This window comes from Agelaius phoeniceus, chromosome 3 (assembly GCF_051311805.1).
Source record: "Agelaius phoeniceus isolate bAgePho1 chromosome 3, bAgePho1.hap1, whole genome shotgun sequence".
Classification (NCBI taxonomy): Eukaryota; Metazoa; Chordata; class Aves; order Passeriformes; family Icteridae; genus Agelaius; species Agelaius phoeniceus.
The window spans coordinates 69285351-69311584 of NC_135267.1; the positions used below are offsets into that span (position 1 = coordinate 69285351).

General features: G+C 35.1%; 1 protein-coding gene across 4 annotated transcripts in view; it reads right to left on the reverse strand.

The window, feature by feature from the left end:
• The window catches only part of FMN2 (formin 2), a 152821-nt gene that overhangs the window by 37741 nt on the left and 88846 nt on the right, over positions 1–26234 (reverse strand). For all 4 annotated transcript variants that reach the window (XM_077175543.1, XM_077175544.1, XM_077175542.1 and 1 more), the window contains 6 exons: positions 24321–24412; positions 24053–24182; positions 22998–23144; positions 21101–21160; positions 20798–20918; positions 11979–12071 (listed from right to left, as the gene is read on the reverse strand). In XM_077175543.1, coding sequence (XP_077031658.1) covers positions 11979–12071; positions 20798–20918; positions 21101–21160; positions 22998–23144; positions 24053–24182; positions 24321–24412 — 643 coding nt within the window. The remainder of the gene's footprint in view (positions 1–11978; positions 12072–20797; positions 20919–21100; positions 21161–22997; positions 23145–24052; positions 24183–24320; positions 24413–26234) is intronic.

A 26234-nucleotide genomic window follows, 5' to 3' on the forward strand; every position in this document is an offset into this window, starting at 1 on the left:
AATATAGCAGTGACTGCTTGCAAGTTTTCTGATAGATGTAGGAATTTCTGCTTTTGGGTTAGTTTTCTTCCCAAATATTTTATTGGCTCATCATCTTTTCTAACACTCCCAGCTAAGAACTTGATTCTTGACACTAATTGCTGAAGTACATCCAAATAAACTGTTCCAAATCTATTTAAGACTATATAATACCAGGAAATACTAATCCCACTATTTTGTGTAATACATTGGTAAGCAAAAGTAGCAGATTTATATGTTGGCCTTCACACACTGTATATATTGTAGGACTTTTCATGCAGCTTTCATAATCCTGAAGGCATATATATTCTGAAAAATCTACTCCAAATTATATAGTTGAAAAATGACCTTAGGTCACATTGAAAAACATCGCCATCTCAAAACTCACAGCAATTTAGAGTCAAAGTGACCTCTAACAGATGAAGCGACCTTATCAACGGTTTACAACATGCACTGATTTAGTTATATTTTCCCTTTTTAGTCTGAAAGCATCTTTAATGCCTTCTTGTTGGATGACATTCCACTGTTTGCCTGCTTTTTCCATTAAGATACCTTCAGATTATTTAAAGTTGGTCTCCTTTTAGAGTGAGGTCTACACTTCCTAAACACTTTATATATTTGGTCAAAATTCAAGTACATTCCTTCCTCCCTACGTCATTGCTTACCAAGTGTGAGGACTGTACTATATCCAAGGCTCTTATATAAATTCTTTTAACTACAGGACATATGTATCTCTTCAAAAATTACTCACATCAGATGTCCTCATTTCTATTCTATCATTTTTTTTTTATTTGCTTAAATTTACTGCTTGGTGTTTTATAATTGGAGCATAAAACTTGATTTCATGAAGTTCAAAATGAGCTTTCAAACAAGATCTCACAAATGAAGTCTAATTAACTGAATTCTCAAATCTTCTGTCCTTATCAGTACATACCCACATTCCAGAATGATACATGTCATTGTTTGTGTGTTTGCTCTTCCCATTCTTTTTTTGATTAGAGTCCTGCAAATGTTCCATATAGACATCTACAAAGGCACATATATGAATAACTATACTAAAGTGACCTATGCATTTATGAAAATGGGATGTATCTCACAAAACTGAATGTGTGAAATAGACACAGGCATTTTAGAAAATGCTGGTCTTCAGAAGAATTGTAAAATTCGTTTTTCTGTAAATAGTATTTTGTTTTCAAGAAGCCTAGAAGATTAAATTAAATGGGGCTCAAAGGCAAGGCTATAAACCATTGATTGACCACAAAATTGTCCCCTCTAACCTCAGTGGATCATTGTGGACGTTATGCTAAGTTCTCTGCAGAAATCAAGCCACACTGTGGGTGAGGACAACTGCCAAGTATCCTCTCATTTTCAGTCCAAAAAACTTTCTCTGCTAGTCTCCTCCAAATTTAACCACCACTCTATCTTGTGAACTAAATCTGACTTTTAAAAAAGCTAATAACATGAATATATCTATTTTCTATACATACAGACCATTTTTTCTGTGGACAGATATTGCAAAATAACATCTGTTGTCTCTATTATTAGCTGTTGTGATTTCCTTGTTTGAAAGTGTGATATTTCACTATATCATGTCTTTCACAGGATTAAAAAAAATCTAAAAAGAAATATTTGACTTACAACTAACTGGAAACCCAAGACATACAACTGTTTTAGACTAGGATTATTGCGCTCCAATGTTATATACATATTATTAAAAAGCAGGAAAATGTATAGAAATCCTTTTTACTGAAAAAAATCCAAACAAATAAAAGAGAAAACAATCACTAATATTTGTACAAACCCTTGTTGGAGATTTACCAGGATCATTAAAGAGGATATATCTTCTTCCACACTGGTGATGGGTGAACAGTAGCTGAGGCTTTGAAAATATACCAAATATATAATATACCATTGGCAGAGGCACAATTTCCAAAGTCCCAACAAAACTAAACTAAGAACAAAATTGAGGGAAAATTACCTTTTTTCTTAAAAAGTGTATGGAACTTCAGGTAGTTCACCTGTCACTTCTGACCCAGCTTCATTAAGGCCTGAGGACCTGAGGTGCCTGACAGAGGCCATGAGGATACCTTCTGTAGGTATCTCAAGCATGTGACTAAGACAGAAGGAAAATGGATATAGAGAAAATTCTGGGTGAACTACCAGCACAAGCAAGAGCATGCAGTTACTCTGTCATTATCAGGGTCTAAGGTCCAAGTTTACAAGAGCTCTGCCAGTGCTTCTGAGAAAATTCCCCTATTCTCCTTGGTAGTACGTATACTTTTAAACACCCTCAGGAAACACCAAAATAACACTTTTTTTTTGGCAGCTAGCATACTATTCAAGACTTTGTTTTGAAAAACCTTCTAACACCAAAGCAGAATAGCAAATACACCAGAATCAATAGAAAGTTCTTGAGAAAAGTTTCTTTCTTCCCCTCCCCCTCTACCCCTACTCCCTTTTAGACTTTAATTTGTTTTGACTCAATTTTTGGACTTTGTTGATTTTGTTCTCTTCGCATGTTTTATTTAGTGTGGTTGGGCACGAGTAGCACTAGGAAGAATTAAGCCATTTTGGATGGTCACTATCAAAAAGGAAGTGGGTTTTGGGGAAGACTGAAAAGTTAGACAATCATTAATTTTTAAATAACAACAGGGGCTTGTGCTTAGTGGCTTTGTGAAAAAAAATAGGAGAAGACTCAAGCTGAGAATTGAATCTGAAGTATGCAAGGGATTTGATGAGAAAAATAGACTCAAAGCTAGCAACTAATAAGAATTATCAATGCCCTCCATGTATAAATGTACTAGATAAGCATAATCACACAACAAGCTGACCTTTTGGTGCCTATTCAGAAAGTGTCCAAGTAGACCTTGCAAGTCTACTCAAACTGCCTTCAAACACCCTGACAGAGCTTTTGTTCCACCAGAAGTTTTTGTTGTTGGTTTGTGGTATGATCTTGACCCAGTGATTACTGTCTGTAGTCACCGTCTGGCCCCAATCCCTGCTGCAATTTAAGCTATTTCTGCTGAACCAGTTTCAAAGAGCTATAAAGAGCTATGAGTAAGGAGATGCACGAAACTGCCATCCCTTCTGATCTCCCGATCTCTCTTAAGGGAATATCACATCTTCTCAGGTAATTGAATACAGGAATGCATCTGAGTAATCTCAGATGGAAGGCAACAAGAATCCTTTCATCTGTTTGTCTATGTCCTAAATCTTTTTGCTTTTTCCCTCTCTTTTTATTTAAAGTGTTAACTAGTATTTGTTTATAATTAGCTATGAATGTGCTTTCCAGTAACTTTCAAGTGGAGCCAGTTTTTTTTTTTTTCAACAGATACAAAGCCTTTTCAATGACTCATTAGAGCTGTGTTACTATAGTTTTGAGACTATTTACACCAAAAAAAGATCTAAGTACATTTGGATGGCTGATTATCAGGTAAATTCAGTCTAAGAAAGCTTTACAAGAGTATAAAGCAGGATTTCTTCTGGAAATCTTATCAAGAGTCTTACATCCTTCCATACTTCCTATGACAAATTCATAAAAGGTTGTAAGCCTGAAGAATACCTATTTCCCCTCCCCCATTTTGTGAGATTTTTATGCATACAGATAAGAGAACTGTTAAATAGAACATTTAAATTTAAATACTCAGACCCCATTTTTTTGAATATAACTTGGGATAGAGCATCCAATATGCTGAATATTTTTCTAATGGTGTTATTATTATTTTTTAAACCTATGATCAGATAAATACATAAATATTTATATTGATTCGAGCCTAATATACTTCCTTATGATGTTATACCCTCACACAACAGGAATACAAATGATATGCTAGCTCCATAGATTGTGAGCAAGATTTATAGAAGGACAACTTAAAACTTCATTGAATACGCAAGGGCAGAAACTTGAACTTCCTTAAAAGTTAAAAAAAAAAATTAAACTTAATAGTCTATAAAAGGAGCTTTACTTTTGGTTCAGTATTCATCAGCAAGTGGTCCAATTGCCAAAGTTGCAGAAAGCAAAGGCAAGGACTGAGAGAATGAAGGAGAAGACTGGGTTTGAGACTAACGAACCTGAAGGTACACAAGCTCATGGGACCTGATGAGATTCATCCGTGCCAGAAGAAATGGCTAAGCCACTATCCATCATATTTGAGAAATTGTGGCTGTCCAGTGAAGTTTCCAGTGACTGGAAAAGTGGAAACACAACCCTCCATTTTAAAAAGGGAAATAAGCAAGCTCTGGGGAACTACAGCCCAGTCAGTCTCAAGTCAGTGACAGGCAAGGTCATGGAGCAGATTATCCTGAAAACTCTGCCAAGGCAAATGGAAAATTAGAAAGTTATTGGTGACAGCTAGTATAGCTTCATTAAAGTGCAAAGACTGCCTGACAAATTCGGTGGCTTTCTATGATGGGGTTCCAGTGCTGGTGGGTAAGGGAAGAGTACTGATGTCATCTGCCTGGAATCATACAAAGCATTTGACACTGTCCCACATGGCATCATTGTCTCTAAACTGAAGAGACACGGGCTTGACACATGGGACACGGGGTGGACAAAAAACTTGCTGATGTTCACACTCAGAGACTTGTGGTTAACAGCTCAATGTCCAAGTAGAAAGCAGTGACAAGTGGAATGACTCAGAGATTGGTTTTGGGACTTTTAACAGCACTTTTTAACAGCCTTGTCAGAGACATGGACAGCAGGATTGAGGGCACACTTGGCAAGTTTGCCAAAGACACCATGTTGTGTGGTGCAGTCAAGACCACAAAAGCTTTGTGGTGTTAGGAAGGGATACCATCCAGAGGGATCACGACAGGCTTGAGAGGTGGGCCTGTGTAAACCTCATGAAGTTCAACAAGGCCAAGTGCAAGGTCCTGCACCTCAGTCACATCAATCCTAAGTACAACCACAGGTTAGGCAGAGAGCAGTTTGAGAACGGACAAGAGGAGTAAGACCTGGGGGTGCTGCTCAATGAGAAGCTCACCATGACTGGGCAATGCATGCTCACAGCCCCAAAAGCCAACCATGTTGTAGGCTGCATCAAAAGCAGTAGGGCCAGCAGGTGAAGGGAGGTGATTCTCTCCCTCTATTCTGCTCTCGGGAGACCCCACTTGGAGTGCTATGTCCAGCTCTGGGGTCCCCAACCTAAGCAGCAACCTTTTGGAGCAAGAACACAGAAAGTGATAAAAAGGCTGGAACACCTCTCCTATGAAGACAAGAGAAAACAAGGCTTTAGGACTGCCATACAGTACTTAAAGGGGGCTTACAAGAGAGTTGGTGAGGAACTTTTCCAGGGACATTTAGCAATAGCACAAGGGGAAATGGCTTCAGACTGAAAGAAGGTACATTTACATTAGAAACAATGAATAAATTCTTCACTGTGAGGGCAGTGACACATTGGAACAGGTTGCCCCTCGAGTTTGTGGATGTTCCATCCCTGGAGTGTACAGAGCCGGGTTGAATGGGGCTCTGCGCAACCTGGTCTAGTGGAAGATATCCCTGTTCATGGTAGGGGGTTGAAACTAGATGCTTTTTCAAGTCCCCTCCAATCCAAACCATTCTATAATTTGTCAGCCTTAGAAGGATGACATCTCCTGTCAGCTGAATTAAGGGAGAGAAAATTGGGACCCAAATACAATATTTAAAAAAACTCTGAAACATAACAACAACCAAAAAAACCCCAGAAAATCACTCCATCATACTTAGTTATGTATTTTTTAGCAGCTACTCACTGTAATGTTGTCATGTCACATTCACACAAGTAAAGTACATTGTATTTTGTGTGCAGCTTTTACCTCCTCACACGATGTTCCCTGCTACTGATATTAAGTCCTATGCTGCTTAAAAGTCTCATTCAGGACTAGGCAGGAAACCGATGTGAAGTTAGACAGCATACCTATGACTAAATATATGTCCTCAGGTACATTAAGATCCAGCAAGAGAATTGTTCATCTGTGAGCCTGGACTTCACAGTGCTGAAGAACATATGCCATTGTGATTAGGGCTCATGAAGGACCTAAGTGCTCTTAAGCTTTAATATCCTCTTACTTTTCATTCTCCATCCCAGGAACTCTGTAATAAAAAAATCTTATTTGATTACAGTTTTACTGGAGAAGAGATTTAAAATGTGAGTTTTCAGCCTTCTCCAACTATCCAAAAAGTCTTTGGCAATTTTTTTTCAGAAGGCATTTTTTTCATAGTCTTTTGAATTGGATGACTTGTACCATGCTATTCTGATACTCATACATTGATCTGTTCTCATGTGATGACAAAATACCTTTTTTAACTCTACCACATCTGTGCTGTCTGAAACCACTGTGATGCCTACAAAAATGATTATATGAGATCCTGTGCCAAAGGAATAAAACAGCTGACAACCCCAGTCTAAAAGTTTGGTCTTTCATGGACTTTGAAGCAAGGAAAGGCTAATTCAGTGAAGCCTGTCTAGTGTTGCAAATACAATCTGAATTAGGATTATTATGTAAAAATGCACACCAATGGAGGTGCTGGCATCTGAAGTAGGAACAAGTTTATATCATGCTGACAGTTAAACTATTTATCAGCATTAAGATGTCAGTGTGAGATTACAAGAATACTTTCAGGACAAAAAGAGCAAGTTTTAAAAGCTCCTTCAATAATTCAACAAAAAGAATATTAACAGAAAAATGTAAACATTTATAAAATTAAACTGCTTAAGTTGAATTCCTGCATCTTAGTTCTAATGAGTTTATGTTGCTTGCCCTTCATATTCCTCCAACATTTTATTCTCAAAGGAAAAAAAGTATTTTTTAGATATTACTAATGAGAATATTTTGGTAATCACAATAATATTTAAAGTGAGTGTCTCCACATAAATTACTAATATCCAACCTCTTAATGTTCTGTGCAATTTTTTAAAGAAAAACAAAAACATATTTATTCATATATCTTCCTAATCATGCTTCAGTCATATTTTCCTCAAATTATTTTTAGAAAAATTATGAACTACTGCTATGTTCTCCCTTATATTTATCAAATTATAAAAACAATATTTAAAGAAAATGAAATCTGCAAAATCAATCATTCTGGGTTAGAAAAGGCCAGAATTCAGATTACCATAGTAGCACTCATTTTGCAATCATCTACAGTATTTCTGGAGCCAGGAACTTAACCCAGACATCCAAAATTCAGTCTGATGCTTTAGTCTCATTCACAATCCATCATTTGATGGAGCATAGCCTTTTGGTACTTGACCTAAGAGAACAAGTCATGACCAACTATCTGGTTGCAGCTACAGCGATAAATAGAACTCACTGTGATTTATACATTCCTTTAGTAACAGTTTGGAAACTGGGTTCCTGAAAGCTCTTCCAGGCAAAAGAAGGAGGTAGTTACAGACAGTTCAACCAACAGGACAATTTTAGCATCTTTATTCTGTAAGATCATCAGGATGTGACTAGAATTAATGTCTGGAGAAGAGTCTATATTCTTGGGTCCAGCAGAACAAAACCTGGTGCTTGTATTCATTTACAATAGCAGAACTGCAGTTTTGCAAATTTAGACTAGAAGGAACCAAAGACTGAATGGCTACCCTGTGGTCCAAAACTTAAAATCACACTGGAATAATTCTTATTGCTTTTAAATGAACTAGCCAAACATCAGAAAATTTTGTTTTTACTTCTGCAAACAATGCTTGTACTCCTCCCACGGCATAATGTTTTTTCTAAAGTCTAAAACAAATTATATTGGCTTGGCTTCTTAATATGATGTAGGATGATTTGTTCAGATTTGAAGTCTGCAACATTTTCACAATTTATAGAATCTCAGTGGAAAAGCTGTGATTTCAACATACTGAATCTTCCCACTTCCCAAAAAAGACTTGCTATTCTGAGGGAGTGATGGCTGCTACCTCCTGCTGTGAGTCTCCTGCTTTATCAAGCTGACAAGAATGCACAGCCAAGACAGCACCTCAACAGCAGACACCCAGAGACTGCTTCTCACTGCAAACTTAACCACAGTTAAAATCTGAGGACTACGAATCATTTGTGGTTCATGCACACACAATTCTTTCAGTTTGAGCTGTCTAACCTGTCCAGTGGGGACAAGGCTAAAGGATTACTAACTGCTAAAGAAATTCCTCTACAAACCTCGTGATAATTAGTGCCCTCAGCATTTCCCCACTGTCTCATGTCAGACTCATTTTCACCAGAAAAAGAAGTGATTTCTGAAACTTTCCAAGCTGGTAGATGTGATCTCTCATGTACTTGCACCCCTATCTATCCACAGCTGCATATGGAACAATGGAGACAAGGTTCCCAAACAGTGCTTTGCTTTCAATCTCTCTCATTCAAATTGTGACAACTTGTGAGGAATAACTCAAAGACAGAAAATGTGACTATATATGCTATATTTGGAACATGCAAATTTTAAATTCCTACTGTTTGGTATGAATAAATTTTCATTGGAAAGGACAAATTTTACTAAATTTCACAGTTATATATTACATATTGGAAATGCTTAGGTAAATAGCAATAAAAACTAAATAAGAAAAAAAATATTTTGAAAAGTTTTGTATTTTCTGACTACTTATCTTCAATATCCTTTGTTGAAGCAGATTTTCCACTTTTTTTTTTATTTTTCCCTTTTTAAATTGGATGGCTATGGTGAAGCTCAGAAAAAAAATTGACATTCATAAGAACAGGACAACCATATCATACATTTGAAGATTGCAGCATGTGGACTCAAAAAGAGAACATTAAAACAAAACAAGGAGGAGAAAACATGGAAGAAAACAACCTGGATGAACAGAGAGAATTTTGTTGGAGGTTTTGAAGCACACAGACCCTCAAAAATCCAGTGCACAGGGTAAATCATGCTTGCCAATATCCACTAAGCCAATGTAGAAAGGAAAGCACAGGTAATTTAACTTCCTGCTAAGTATATTGATCACTATAAGAATGATCATGAAGTCCCTCAAGAAAGGACTGGCATCCTGTCACTAATTTGCATACTTTAATGCACATGCTGGCTGTTTACCCTACTGACTTGGATAGCAAGGCAAATACTGAACAGCCTTCATCACGTGTATCACTACCACTTTAATCTAAAAATTTCATTATTCTGAACACATTCTTGCCTCTTTCCCTTCTTTAGCTTTCAAATGAAACCATCTTTACAATCAAGTTAGAGATATACAACCTTGTTTTGTCTCTGATGAATCTAATAAAAGTGTTAACATTAAAAAACTATTTTTCAATTAATACATAATTAGCAACAATCAGCTAGACTAGTTGCAGTAACATAACACAAAGTTATCTAGCTGTGTGTGGCAGTTACTATTCTTATAAAGCATTGCCTTTCTAACCCCTTGCCAAGGATATTTACTTTGGTATCCAAGTTTTCTTGCCTGTGGGAAAACCATTTTCCATTTTAGCTGCTTGCAACACGTATAAGTGAATATGCTGTAAGTAACTAGCTCCTTTGAACTTTTGGGTCCCATTATGCACACAAGTTATCTACTCTGAAAAGGCATCATATAAACATGCCAAATAATTCAACCTTATGAAAAATGCTTTTCATCTGAATTATAAGTTAAAACTTTTTCTGACTTTAGAGAAACTGGAACTTGAAAAGATAAAAATGTAAAGCTTGATTTTTCTTTGCCCAGAGCATATGTTATATAAACAAAAATCCCCAAAAGGTGCCAAGAATTGTCCCTCTGTTTTTCTAAATGATCACGTGTGCAGTCTAGCTGAAAAGACTCATCGATTATGTCTACACAAACAACAAAAGCCCCTAGAAAAAATATCTAGATCAAAAGCTTGTCAAACACTGAACAGGAAAGAGAAATCCTGCTTTAAACATGGCCTCTTTCAAGTCGGAATTCAATCCCATGAAGTAAAAACAAAGGATTTCATAATGAAAGGTATTTAAATTACTTTATTTTTGGAACTTAACCAGGGATTCTTTCTTGCTATATGTTAGCCTTTGTCTTTCTTACATTAGGACAGAATTCTGCATAATAGGCCCTACTATTTAAAAAAAATGTAGAAATTGTTTAGTCACACTTTACTGTGTTCACAATATACATTTCCAATTATTTTCATCAACATGAGATAGTGATATTGTTACTGACATTATGGGTTTCTCCTTTTCTTAACCACACAACAATATACACTATTAATATGGGAACACAGCAGACCTCCTAACGGATGTGATGGATATACCTTTTTCTTTTCTTTTTCCTCACTCTCCTGAAGTACAGACACATAATCACAAAGGAAATTGCATATCTTTGCAAAACCAGATCATTATACAGCATATATAAAATTATATTCAGGAAAGTATAGCCAGAAATCATAAAATAAGCATAAGTATAAAGTTAGATACTTTAAAAAAATATGGTTTCTAAAAGGAAAAACACAATTTTAACAAATTTTACTTCTGCTGAAACAGAATCATATAATCATAGAATGGTTTGGGTTGGAAGGGACCTGAAAGATCATCTAGTTCCAACCCCCTGCCATAGTCAGGGACACCTTTCACTAGACAAGGTTGCTCAGAGCTCCATAACCTGGCCTTGAACACTTCCAGGGACAATCCCCATGTTTGATTTCCTACTCTGTTAATAAGGTTAAATGACATGATTTACAGTATGCCAACAGTGATATCTTGCAGACAAACTTGTGATTTGAAAGTCCCCTATCTATACATAAAAACTATAATATGAACCTAAAGCAAAACACTTGCTACATGTTCAATCGTACCACTACTGAAATATTTGTATGCCATATATTCATAACCAGAATTCAGCTTGAAATTGGTTCATACCTACTAGTGCTGGAGACAACACCCTGTTTGCCAGACTTGTCTTAGAAAACATCAGTTCATATTTGATGATTAAAAATATTTGGTGTGCTCAATTTATTCCCTGTAATTGAGATTCCTGTAGCATGGATCAGCACATGTGTAGCCTGGTTCAGTCCCCTCCAACTCAAACCATTCTGTGATTCCATAGGTATTCCACTTATAACATTTGGACAGATAGTCATCTTGGATACTCTAACCAGGAAGATATACAAGCATATCTGACAGGCCTCTCAAATACAAATCACATTCATTTAATAAATATTTCTAGATATGGTAGCTCTAGGTTAATGAATTGATAAATCAGCACTAGAAACAGAATTCTCACCTAATGCCTGTTCAGGAGACAACAGGTCTTTGATTATAAAAGGAAGTATCAAAGCAGAAAAATGCGCAGAAAAATGCACAGAAAAATGTTAAAATTATGTTGGTATACTCATCAGGGTATTTTAACCCTGATGCATTGAATTCTGACTTGTACTAAAAAGCAAATCGGTTGATGCAGCGTAGAATTTCAAGAGATGCTCTGACATGCATTAGTGAAAACCCAAAGTTATCCATATTTCCTATAATCTCATCAAAAAAAAGTCTAGTAAACCATAGTCTATTCATTTTAAAAGTGTTTTTCTCCTAATATGCAGGATGCCAGTTGATCCTGGATATTTTTAATATATTTTTTATTGCAGTGTTATTCATTAATCACATCCAAATATTTCATATGGGTTTGCAGTATATCTGAAAAACCTTTAACTACTTTTGTTATGCTTATGCCATGTTTTTGGCGCATATAAAAGAATTATCTCATTGGAATTAAGTTAATGAAACAAATCCAGCTTCAATAATTTTTCAAGGAACAAAGGCTGTAAATTTGTTTTCTACTGGAATGTTGAACTTAGAAGATCACACACTCAAGCCAATAGCATTGGAGAGTGAGTCACCTACAGTACAAGAGAACAACTTTGCAAATCTTTTAGAACTGTGTGGCATCTGATCAAACTAATCCATGTCTTTCTATGATGCCAAAATAAACAGTCCCTTTCCCACAATGTATAAACATTGTTCCCATAACTTTCCTTTGAAATGTCATGAAAAGGTTAAGTGATGTTTCATTATTTACCTTGACTAATGAATTGCTCCATGTTGTCTTTGAAGGGCTGTAGGTGCTCTTCTAGTGATAGCTGATAAACTTTTGCTGCTTCTGTCTCACATGCTGAAATTGGAGTCACAGATTAGTTTAGGATGACACATCATAGCATGGATCTGCATACTATAAGAAAAGACACTTTAATTCATATCCAGGCAAACCACTGGAATATGTGCCTCAAACACACTGCAAGTACAAACACTATGATAATAGAGTCACGAAAAGTCATGTTCCCAATAAAATATTTTTATATGCAGATAATTTGTGGCCAGTGTGTGAGTTTAAATAAGTGGTAGCAAAAAATTAACAAAAGTATCCAATGGTTTTGAGGGAGAAAGACAAATTTAAAGGGCAGAATTGTATGGGAACAAAATTAAAAACTCAGATTCCAGGCTGTATTGATATACCTGCCCCCAGGTAATAGTGACTGAATTAAATAAGGTTCAAATGCAAAATCCGCACCAAATAGTAGGAATGACCTTAATTTAGGGAGTTAGGCCAGATGAGGCCTTGATACTTGATAAAAACAGAGATGTGGTGAAGAGTTCCACATTTTTCAAAAGTAAAAGAGTAAAAGGACTAAAGTGAAAGAGAGTTCGAGCCATGAGTGCTCTTACAATCTGAGAGAACTTGAACAAGAACAGCTTGCTTCTTATTGGACTAAAAACGAAGACAGAGAGCCTGGAGCCTAAAGCAGCCCTGACACAACGATTATTTGTGGGTAAGGTGTTACCTTCACACTTCCGAGCTAATTTAATTTGGGTTAAGAGAAGACCCAAGACTTTAATTTCAGATGAATGTTGAGCTCCAATTTCCACCATAAGGGAAATCTTTTTAGGCTGTGACAAGCTCCTATCATTCAACAGAAAAGAATCCTCCTTGATTCTGTCTCAGAAATTCCAGTTCAAGTGCATACATTCCGAAACATGCATTTCCTTGCTTTCTGTAATTTGTCACTAGAATATAAAGCCCCACTATTCATATGAGCCATTGCTATTCCTCATTGTAACTGAAGAATTTAGAGTGTTGATCTTGATGAAAGTAGTACAAAATACCAGTTCCCAGTATTTCTTCCCAAATGAAGAAGTAAGATACTGAGTAAATGCTTGTGTCAGAAGGTATTTAATAACTTCTAAGCAACATGGAGAAAAAAACATGGGGGAAAAAAAAAGTATGTGAGAATACAAACAGCCTTCTAAATGTAATATTTTTTATCCTCAGCTTCAAACTCAAACACATTTATCTCCATGAAGCTGCTCAGCTAAACATCCCAAATATTAAAGGAATAGATTGGCAAAGGGCATCTGCTGTGATGACTTTGTAACAAAGTTTTGTCTAAAGCAAAAGCTTGTCTGATTATTCTTAACTGAGTCAAAACCTGGTCTTATGTTCCCTATTCTCATGTTTAGTTATTCTCTCATTTTAGCAGATATATATACAATTGAAAAACTTAGGCAAAGTTAGCAAATCTTTAAAACTCCATTTGCTTCCAGCAGATCTTAAATTTTCTTATATTGAAGGAATTGAAAAGTATGCAAGGCACCACAAAAGAGACTCATATAGGCAGTCACAAAAGCCAAGCACTAGGTAGAAACTGACGTCACAAGACTGAATTGCCCAAACAGGAATAAAGATACTTTTTGTTACTTTAAAGCAAGGTGAAGGTTTCAGTATCCTCTAGTCCCAAATTATGCACTTGAGACCTTCCTAAGATCTCAAATCCTAAACAGAAGTTGGCAAGGGCAGAGACACCTTTTCTCCAGCTCTCTAAATCAATTTTCACCTATAAGCAATACAGAAACGATGGCAAGGACCGATAGTACATTTAATTTCATCTCCTCTCAAGATCATACGCTGCAGAGAACTGTATGCCATTTTTCACAGAAGCAATCAGAATGGATTCTTGTGGGCAATTCAAACTGGTAGCTTTTTTGCTCATACATACATATGTGTCTCAAATGCTTCTGAACTGGAAATTGATGTGAGATTCTGTGCTTAAAACCAGTTTAGAGATTTAAACAAATTGTAATTTCAGCTGTATCCAGTATCTCAAGAATTCATCTCATTCTCTATTTCTGTGTTAAAATACAATTAATTGCATTTTTTCAAGCTATTGTGTTAGCTTGCTCATCCTATATTTTTGTTTTATTTTTATTTCAGGTCAATTTAGTAAAAACATACAAAGGTTCACAACAGCCAATATCACTTAAGAGACATCTATATGGAAAAGGAAAGTGACAAAACACTCTGTGCTTTGCACTAACATTTTCAGTAAGTGATTGTGGTATGTGATGCAAAATGCACTCAGTCTCATTATTTGAAATAGTTACTTTACCTTTCTGAAAAGGAGAAAAAAAAAGTTTTCAACATTCATACTATCTGTCTAATGCATATTTTCCAGCTGGTTCTGTTGGATACCTAATTTTAGCCCCTGGAAGCACAAATCTCTTCCAAATATAAAAGATTTCTGTTTGAACAAACTGGGTGACTAGATGGCCAGCTGCTCCTCGGGCTTACTGCATTTTCTTTGGCAAGTATAAAAATGGGCAACGGGAGTTTTCTTTTCAAACCCCCAAAATATAAAAATTTAATGAAAAATAAAAGCAAACAAACAAAAACCCCACACTGAACATAAAAACCCACCCCATAAAAAAAATAAAAAAAGCAAGCAGACTAATGAATTATGCTGGATCCCTTAAGCTGTTTTTGTTAACTAATTCAGAAACTGCATACTTATCTAAAGAAGTCTTCTAGAAGTCAGGTGGATTTTCAAGATAGTTTAAGATATTTGAGAGCACCCCTTTAATTGAGACTTGCTAGACTGTTTGTATTAAAGTTTTTATGGAAGCTTTGAAATTATGTCCTTAATTTTCTAAGGTTCTGAGTACTCAGGCTTCCACAGGAGATGTGGCTGTGTCCTACTTGTCCGAAAACTACAGAACAACTTTATCACGCCTTTCTCAACTTCCTCAGTGCTTTCTGGATTCCCTACAACTGCAACCTGTGACTTTAAAAGAAAGTTTAGACTTTATCTAAAGGAAACAATGCTGGCCTCATCAAAAGACACACTCTGATGAACCCAGCCACAAATACAGAAAGAGCTCTTAATTTTCTTCTATTTATTTTTTTTGGAATTGTAATGACTTACACTAAGAACTGCTGAGTCTTCAAGGGCTTCCATAGACAGCTCCTTGTTTGGAGTTTTAAGGACAGTAAAATATGACTCACAGATTGACTGAAAGCCTGGCTTTAGTTTACATCTGGTTTAGGTTTAGGAATCTGCATGCGGCATAGCTGCAGCAATTAACCCTTTCAGTGATAACAGAAAAAACAGATAGAATTTGTGGATGTACAGTTGTTAATGAGTAGGCAAATGTAAAGATTTAATTTGGTTAAAATAATACCTGTTTCTGTAGAGGTAAGTGATAGAGATAACTGGAGGACTGACCCAAACTACTACTGTTGCTATACTATTTTGCTATTAATTACCTTGAGTGATTTGGCATTATTTTATAAAAGACTGAAGGAATTTTTTTACCAGAATATGGATCTATGGATCATAGAAAAAAAATAAAGAATCTATTTCTTAATTGGGAAATATCTTCATTCACATTTGTAGCAAACCTATTAACAGAGAATGACAAAACCACAAACATTTCAAATTCTGAATGTTTTTGATGATGCAATTCAAACTCTAAAGAATAAATTTTTTTTCTCATTTCAATTCTCTCTACTCCAGCTCTGCCTTGTCTTGAAACTTGAAATACCAGTGTACAAGCGCATTAAAAATTTTTTTGGGAAATCTCTTAGGATATTCTTTATTTCACCAAACTTTAGTTTTTTAAAAGACAGATCAGCAGATTAGGCTCAAGGCCTTTCCTTAACTGGAAAATCTATCAATTCTTAGATTGTCCCTCTCCTTTAGGAGAGGACAGTCAAATTTAGAAGAGCAATCCCTTCCCTTTCCTCCACCTGAAGTGAGGCCCTAAATAGATTAAGGCTGCTCAAATTTGTTAATTGAAGTTACAATTATTACCACTCTAACTTCTGATCAAGAAGTGGCATTGGAACGTTGCTAGAGTCTTAGATCCATAATCAGAACTATGATGGAACACAGGGAGAATATATTCTTGAGAATATGAAACGATACCAGGATACATGTGTGTGTGTGTGAGAGAGAGGGGGGCAAATAGAATGCTGCAATTTTTTTTTTTAACTTTAGTCTGAAAGCATTAATATTACTTATTAAAGAACTAGTAGTGGATGCAATCTTACTTTGCAAAGTAAGCCCTGCACCCCAGACACAGATTTGACCACGAAGAGGAAAATTCCATCTCAAACTACAGTTTGACTGAACTCTCAGGGTTGGGAACTCTTTCTAGGTATTGAGGATAAACTTTATTGAGGCAAGAGGAATGACTAGCAAGACTGTTGCTGTCCAAACTCTCTGAATTGCACATTGACAGCATCCCAAATACAACCTTTGAAAGCCTTTTTATTGCACAAGATGGTACTTGCAATGCTCTTATTCACACAGCAGGTGTTAAACACAAGAGCACATAACAGCTCTACAGCTAGCAGGTCCAAAGTGAATAGATAACTTTAGGTGACTGTAAGAAGCACTGAAAAAAATAGGGATGTATTTTTCAAAAATGTATTTTTCCAAGATACTCCAGGACTTTTCTTGGAACATACTTTTAAAATACAAAGTGTTCTGCAAATGCTTAACACTTTATAAACATTCTCAGTCACATTTATTCCAAATCAGGGAGATGTACTGGGCCACACAGTCTAGCTTCTTTTGGATGGAGAATTTTCAATGAGTTGTAAACACTCAGAATAGGAAAAGAAAGCATCACTACAAAAATAATGTTTAATTATGATAATTATTCCTTGTAGTCACTTTCCAATCAAATATATTAAATATGACATTATAACATATAAACAAGTACTGAATTCAACTCAGTTTCACAGCAATCTGCATTTCATTGTACTATTAATCTCTTCTTCTAGTCAGATTTACTTTCAGCCTGACATTGTTTCTAATTCCCTTTTAGCTGAGCTTCAGTGAAAGTTTTGCAATAAGTGACAAGTGATGAATTAGTTTCTGATTAGCAAGAATAAACTTAATGTTATGAGGCTAGAATGCTAATGTGTAGCCAAAGAATAGCTTCTAAACATTTTTAACTTGCTATAATTCTATAACTCACAATGCCATTTTAGTGTTCTAGTTCTTTCCTAAACCAAATATGTCTGGAAGAATTTCATCCACATCCACTGTGGATTTCGGCTACAAATCCAACATTCTCCTAAATCAAAATTTAACCTTAAGAGAGTGTCAGAGCAAAGAGGGTTAGAATCTTGGTTGATTTAATACATGTTTTCCACATCTTTCTGCTCTAGCTGGAGCACTCTGAAGTGTCTAGAAAAACATACTGATACTAATAGTTATATAACAGAGGTCCTAATCAGTGAGTGTCACACACTGCTCCTGTGACCCTGGATGCCCAATTTTCTTTACATGGTGAGTTGATTTAAGTCATGTGGCAAGTGCTAAAGTTTCTTCTGTGGAATGACATAGGAACAGAAGTCATTGCTTGGCATGACTGCATCAAGGAACATTGCTGACAGCCAGGAGAGATCAAAAGCAGATCAAGTTGCTTAACAAACTATATGTCACTGAAGTAAAAAAGGCTAAAGTGGGAATCCTGGAGAGCTGTGAAATCTAGGAGCAACAGATGGAGCCAAACTCACTTGATTTGTTAGTAAGAGTATCTACTTGTTCTTTGGTCTTCTATCTTACAAAAAAAATCTGGTATATAATTGTTATCCTTTGGATCTGTATTATTTAAAAAACCCAAATTTCTCTCTTATTCATCTTGGAACAGGCTCATGGCATGCTTCTAAAACTCCTTGGGACTTGCACTTTTAATCTGAAATACTAGAGGAGTAAAATCTGAAATTTTCCAAAATTTGACAAACTGCCAAGGCATAGAGTTCATAAACACTTGAAAATGGACAATAGCCTTGATAGTCAAAAGGGAAGAAAGCATAGAAGTTTGAACAAGTCCTTTTTCTTTTTAAGCAGTCGGCATAATAACTCTAATACAAACATAAACCCAAACTCCAAACTGCAAAAGAACACATTAACAAAATTATTTTACAGAATCATGAAGATTATTTATATCTGCATGTCTCTGTGTATACTACATCTTTAGATGGAAAAACACAGCAGTACTAAAATGAACTGCTATTGTTACAGCTATGAAACCTTTTTTTTTTTTAATAATAACTGTCCTCTTCTTTGTGGGTATTCTGTTGAGTTTTTTTAAATGAAATTTACCTTTGAATAATGATCATGAAAAGTTTTCTAAGACAGCAATAGAATATCTGCAGAAGACTTTTTTCTGGGTGAATCAATACCTCCTTCCCACACTGTAATAAGCATGATCTCACTGCATGGTATTCAGCATATTTAAAACTAACATTAAACTGTTAGTGCCTGCATCAGTATTATCTACAAGTTTCAGTTTCTCCATGACAAAGAACAAATCAAACACCCACCCTCACCAAATGGTGAAATCCACTCACAAAATCTGCCATCTAATTCCTGATGAATGTAAGTCCAAGGTTACAGTCCACATCACAGTATAAGATTCTAATGTATTCTGGGCACTTATTTCTATGCCTCTAAAGTCAGTGTTTCCCAGGAATAATCAATACTCATTTAATCACACTGACTTCAAAATAATAAGTTCATATTTAGAATTTTGTCAGAATTTTCTCAGCATCATACAACCCTCTTCCTGTTCAGACACTTGATAAGGCCCTTACTCGCTCTAGTAACTCATAAGATTCCACATGTTCATTAGTAAATCTGGCAGTGTACTTAAAGTAAATGAAGAGAAAAATAACCCCTTTGAAGTAATTTTATACATTCTGTTAAAGCTTGTACTCTATTTAGAAATTATTGTCATTGAGACAGGCTATTCTATCTCACTGAAATCATCACAATAATTAAGCTATCAGAATACACAGAATTTTTAGTTTATTACTAAATTTTACTACTACTGCTCTTGGGGTATGAAATCTTTTAACACAAATGTTTTTTAATTTATCTTGTCACTTTTCTTTGAAAAAGAAAGCCAACACAAAGTATTTTGCATATCTGGAGACAATTAAGAAGTCATCACTGATATTTCAGTCTAGTGTTGAAACTGTCACTGCATATTCAGGATAGGATGAAGCTGCTGGTGCTGTCCCCAAAAACGTTTTTACCAAATGCAATAGGGAAAGAGCAACAGTGCTTGTAGCTATTCTTCAGTTTCATTAACTACAAAACAGACTGACAAGAGAGTCTTGAGCCTAAGGGTTGGATTGGAAGCACAGAAAGAATTCAACTGCAATCTGAAGGCAGATTGAAGCGTGTAATTTCCATTTTTACAGCACTCCTGCTTTGATCACTTCACAGAGTGGATTTATTCTACAAGAGATTTATGTCTTTGTGCAAATTTCAACTTTGATGTGAAAATATTCAGCCATTCATGTACAAAAACCCATTTTTGGTGAATTTGTGAGGAATTTGTGAGGAAATGTATATTTGTTCACATGCACCTGAATTCAAGTATCTTTTTGAAATAAGACCTAAGTATCCTTCTTCTGCATGTGCAAGCTTAGATGTCAGCTCTGAGATTATCTAGAAGTTGCAAGAAGTATAGAAACAAGTTTTCATGGCTGAATTCTGAGACTTTTTCCCCCTAGGTAGTTCGGGAGCAGTAAGTGGATGATACTACTGTTCATTCCTCAGTGTTACCCTGAATGACTTTGATACAACTTTGAATACTAAAAATACTAAATACTTTAAATAGTCAAAATATTGAAAATAATTTTTTAAATATCCAAACAGAAAGTTTCATAGCAACAAGAAGAGAAGGTCAGATATCATCTGGTAACCATGTTATGTTTTTGTTGTAATAGAAAACCTCCCATTCTAGGTCGTCCAGGGATTAATGGATTACCAAACCATTCCTAGGTCTCTAGAGGCATGGCATTTAAAAGCAGCAAGGCAACAGTTATATCACTCCTTGATTTGCATCTCTCCCTCAAAGATTTAGCACAGTAACGTAACTGACCGGTTTAGTAGAGATTTTTTGCAGTAATATTGAAGATCATGGATCATTTGTGCAAACTACTCTTCCTTAACAAATTCAGTATTTAGGCCCCCATGTTAATAAGAAATATATGATAACTAATCCTCATTAAAGTCTAGCAAATATATCTTAAGCTTGCTGAATTCACTTAAAGAAAACATTTCATAAGAGGAGAAAATAATACTTTGGCTATTACTGTTCAGTAAAGTCCAGATATTTCAAGTGTCTTTAACAATGTTATACATACTATTTTATCTGCTAGATAGTATTTAGACCGGGTTATAAACCTTTTCTTTTATCATGGACATGGTCCAACAATTTGCAGCGCTTTTTATGGTCAAAGATTTGGAATCAGCTTACACAAAAGGAAAACTAAATTAGTTGTTTGGTTTTGAAACAGAAGATTTAACCTAACTGTTTTGATGCTGTTTAATTTAAAAACCTCCTACAGGTTATCTACACAAAATTATGGATTATGGCATAAATGGTCATAAAAAGCAAATTAAAGAGGCGAACTACTAATTGAAAAGTTAAAAATACACAACTATTTTTCAGTAACATCTAATTTCTCAAAATGATACAAACAAGAATAGAAGAGTTATAACAGTAACATAAAATTAGCTTTTAATCTAGGTTCTGTACCTCGCAAATCTTTCTTCATTTTGCGGAGATCTTTTTGAAAATCATCAAACTTCAGTTGTGAAGCCTGGAAGAGATCTTGTGGATCCGGAAGAGGAAAGATGCATTGTTCTCTTCCAGCATCCTGATGAATAAACAAATGAACAGTTACCTAGTGCTCATTACTTTTATTCTATACTAAAATATATAACTGAAATCCCAGGGAACATTTATACATATTTCTGCATCTTACTAACAGAAGAGCAAATTTAGTAAATTGGGCTGCTAAATCTGAATTTAACAGAGTTAATTTTCATTTTCACTCACCTCGTCAAAATTACGCAAATAATATGAGACAATGTATGATAGAAGACTTCTGCTGTTGTCCTGTATAGAAGAGGATAGAGTTTGCTGTGTTACTGAAACTCACAGAAAAAAAATCAGAAAAGATAATTCAGATAAATTAAATATTTAGTGTATAAAAAATACTTTGTTGGTTTGATCCCTTCATTTAAAAAAAAAAAAAAAAAAAACCAAAAATTGAAACATACCAAAAAACCACCCAAACGAATAAGAAGCATAGTATTGCTTCTAATTACAAAAACAAATCACACCCTGAAGTTCCATTTAATCATTAAATAAAATGAAGAAAGAGAAAACACTCATGTAACACACTCCTCATATTTTTAATTCTACCTGATTGCAAATCAAACTCTTACATTCTGAAATTTCCCAAGAAGAAAAAGAGAAATTGTTTCTGGGTTCACGTATATACAAGTTCGTTTGCAAAGCTACAACTATAACCAAAGCATAGTTAAATTAAACAAAGAAAGTTTTTTAAAAAATGGAATTTGGGGGCCTGGGGGGAGTGTTGGGGGTTGAGGGAGCTTTTTAATTGCTTCTCCTCTGTAAGCTCTCTAATGAAACTTCAGCAAAAAAATCTTCCATTTGAAGAGGATTTCGGACAGAATTAAATTTTCAGATATTTTCAGAAAAGGATTTTTTAAGAACTTTCCTGACTGATCAGTCACAAATGAACTGAAAATATATCTTGTAACTGAAAGCTTAATAGTCATAATATTTCCAGTAAAGTAAATACTGAAGTCTTGAGTTACCAAACTAAATTTAGTGTGCCTAATTTCATACTGATCAGAGCTCTAAAACTGGTGATGCATTGGATTTAGAGTCATTTTGAAGGAAGCTGCTCTGAAGTGTCATTCACATCACTGCTCCCTTGGTTTACCAAAGAAGCCAGCATGCAAGAAGGAAATTCCTCCACCCATTTAAAAAGGCAAATGGCTGACATGCTCTCTCAACTCAGGGTTAAAGCTCTGCTCACATCTCCTAAACCAGCAGCTAAAATATGTATGTTTAGTGACGGACCAAGAATGGAAACCAACACTTTTTTCCTGCCATTTGCAGAATTGAAGATCTTGACAGTGACTCGCCAGACAGATGTAGCAACAAATTTTAAGGCTCAAGAGTTATTGCTATAATCTGTCACATTCAGATAAGGTTTTTCATTAGCCATAGAAACTCAAAAGATTGTTTCCTTGTAAACAAAGCAGGTATTTGAATGCAACTCCAAAATTATTAACTGAAGACAAAAAGTGCTGGTAACACACAAATTACAGTTTAGCACTGAGCAAGAAAAAACACTACTTATAATTGTCTTTACTGAGATGACTACACTAGACAGATCTTGAATCAAGAAGTCCTTTACTCAGGTGGCTGCATGTTCCATTGTCAAATACAAACTCTTTAATCATGGTATACATAAAGAATGAATTTTGGGTTATCCCAAATGCTCTGGATGCCTATTCAATCGTTTTCAGGAGTGACATTTTTGCCCTCACAAATATTTTGAATCAGCATGGAACTCCTTCCACTTCCATAATAAACTTTTAGCAGTAAGACCATAGTATTGTTTTTAATTACAAGAAAAGCTGAAACGATAAAGTGTACTGAAAATCAAATTTACATCAGACTAAGAACTAAAACATAATTTTAAGTATTTTTGTTTGTACAGTAGTGAAAAGAGATGGTTAATTTTTATAATTCTACAGAAATGCATCCAACTCTAGAAGTGTGCTCAGGTAAGCATAATAGCAAAAGAAGTCCCTTCTACATGCCTTCATAAGCTTCACACCATTCACTCAGAAACAAAGTAATTTTCAGAGATTTTAACCTTCTCAGGCCTTCAGGAAGTCTTGAATCAACTTACACTGCTCTTGACATCTTTCAGTTTTGGCAGAATATCTAGTCCAAACCCATCAGCCTGTCCTCGTGTCCTGTTTCCACCATTCATGTAATTCCCAAAGGCAAGAACCAAACCCAGAACCCGCATAACTCCTGATTCATTCTTCAATGTCTAAAATACAGAGAAAAAAATTCTGTTCAAAGTCCCATATATATTTATGGTTTATGAACAGATTTGTTGATGTTGTGTTTAGAAATAATACTTGTATAAAGACTCAGATAAAGGAAGTTACCTTCTACTGCAACATGCAGAAGTAGAACAATGTTAATATGTAATTTTATATGAATGGAGAATATTATCTACAAAATGGATACTTAGAAAAAATAAGAGAAAATCTGTACAGTATTACCAGATATGACCTGTTAAGAAAAACAAAATAGTAATCCTTAACTGATATTGACATTGTGAATAACATATTTAATTTCACAGAAAATTCATCAACAAGTTAATAAAACACTGAGGTTGAACAATTAAAAACATTAAATAAAAGATATTACATAGTAAAACGTAAAACGGTTGAAATGGTTTTAAGTTATTAAAATTCTGGTGAAACCTGCATTTTAAAGCTATGTATTTGTTTTTCATGGGACTGCAAAATTCCAGTAATCTCTTCTGACTAGATACAACATTGCTATCTCTAGATATCAGAGATATTACTAAGTTGCACATTTCTCAACCAACACAAGGTTAGCTGAACTGGCATTCCTTTGAGAAAGAGTGATAATGGTGACTGTGAAGAGAGAAGATTTTGCTTTAACAAAAGGAGAAGGTGCACGGTTTTCCAGAGACTGATACACACTGATGGCAAAAGCATTATATAATTTAGTAGCAAAAGCTAATCTTAAAATTCACTTTGATGTTAAAGTACAATCATAAAATGTGCAATTCTGCTATCCTTCAGATTTTAAATATTTGAAATACCTAAGTAAATAAAGTGAAAACTTTTGAAATATGAGTAAAGCTTAACAAGATTAAAAATCAAAAATTTAGATTTGTTTTTTTCACAGAGCACAACCTACCTCACACAGTTTCTGTAACAATTCAAGTTTGCGACGGATTGAACCAATGCTTTCTGAAAATGTTGACTGGAACAGGATGCAAAACACACGTTCTGAAAAGTTGGGAATCAGTGAGAGTTCATAGAGGAACCTGAAGAAGTGATTAAAAAAAAATTATTTGAGTCACTGTCAGTAGGTACAGGCTTCGGGGTTTTTTATACATATTTTACTACAGAAGTGAAAGTTTTCTGAAGTGAGCAAAACTGCTCTATCATAAATATGTTCTTACTGTTCTGGCTTATCCAAAGACTTGGCATTTTCTTTTTCCTTGGATGCCTTGCTATGCTTTTCTATTTTTTCAAGTTCATCTGATTGTGCTCTCTGGAATAAAGGGGAAAAAATAAAAAAAATGATTTGACTGGTCAAACAACAGACAGAAATATGCCCTTGTAACAAAAATCAAATTCATAGATTTTTCTTTCTAGCATCTGCTTATGGTAATACTATAGGAGTCCACAAAGTATACAGTCCACAAAGTTTAACTATAAATAGATCTACTGGAGAATAGAATATCTTGCAAATAATAATATTGACTACTAGCAGTCTGCAAAGTATTGACTCATTCAATGATGCACTGAGACAATGATCTTCATTCCCAATTCATCCTCTTTGCTCATTTACGAGATGTTTGAATTGAAGGACTCAAGAGGAGAGTTATATTTCTCTTCACAAATTTGTTGGGTTACATTTGAATGTGATCTGATCTTTAAATATGCATTTAAATAATACATTTTCTTAAATAAATGAAAATAGTTTTTTTTACTGCAATTTAAATTTTCTTTGGGATTTGAAAAAACACTTAGAAAAAAACCATATTTATAATGGAACTATCATACATATAATACATGAGAACTACTGCATAATTCTTTGAAGTAAAATTAATTTCATTTTTATCTTAATAGGCAAAAAAAAAAAAGAGTACATATAAACTGCCAAGCTTCTTGAAGAACTCTCTGGCACACTGTGGGGTCTCTTCTTCAATATTACAATCAATAGAATCTGAGCCTCACTTTTTTTTTTTCAGTGCTCCAAGCTATGGTAAAATTTTTTTTCCAAACAGTAGTACTGAAAAATTGAATGGCATGGAAGGAATAAAAGTGAAAAGAATATCTCTCCTTCTGACCCATTTTTGACAATCATAGCAGTTTCCAAGAGAGATCCAAAACATTAATCTGCCCAAGAGTTAATAAAAGTGTATCTACCTTTATTCCTTTAAGAAAAAATTACACTCATTTTTTAACTTTCTCCACCACAGAACTTGAAGACAACAGTGAAAAATTATATTCTAATCATTCAGATAATGGCAAAGTGTAAGAAATGCTGCAACTGCATTCTCTCTTGAATGCTTTTGCAGGATTAGCAGAAGAGCTGTTTCAAATCATCATGCCTACTCCATCAGGAACCTGAAACCAGAAATTTGAGTTTGGACACTTTTTCTGAAATTGTTGAACATCTTCCCATGTGAAAAGGCTGAAAATACTGATGTGAAATAGAAAGATGAAGAGATTGAAGAGTCATATAGCAAAAGCCCTTCAGAATTTCTCTTAATACTTCAAGGAGCCTGGAAATAATGCGATGTCACCTGTCTATGATGTCACATATCCTAGTATTTAGTCAGCATTTCTGTGGATACTCTTCAAAGGTCATCTCTAAAGTTGTCTGATCTTATATATTAAATACTTCAACAGATTGGAAATATTGCAAATATATTTTTTTGTCCAGCAATAAACTTTTTTCTGGACGCAAAGAGATTAAATTTGTGGCAGTACCTGTACCAAAGATCAATAGAATAGCTGAGGTTTGAAAGGACCCCCGGAGACTGTCTAGGTGAACACTGACAAAAACCAGAGGCAGCTCGAGAAGCTTGCTCAGTATCACATCCTGCCAGGTTTTGAATATCCCCAAGGATAGAGAGCTGATGCCTTCTCTAGGCAGCCTGTTCTAGTGCTTCAAATTCAGGAGGCCCCTTATGTTGGGCATTCCTGAGTCTCGATATGTGCTCTTTACTCCCCCTCCCCAGTGAGGTATTTATTTGTACATACTGGGAAGATTCCTCTGAGCTTTCTCTTTTCCAGACTGAGCAACCCCAGCTGTTTCTCAGCCTCTCCTTGAATAACACTTCTCCAAGTCTTTAACCATCATT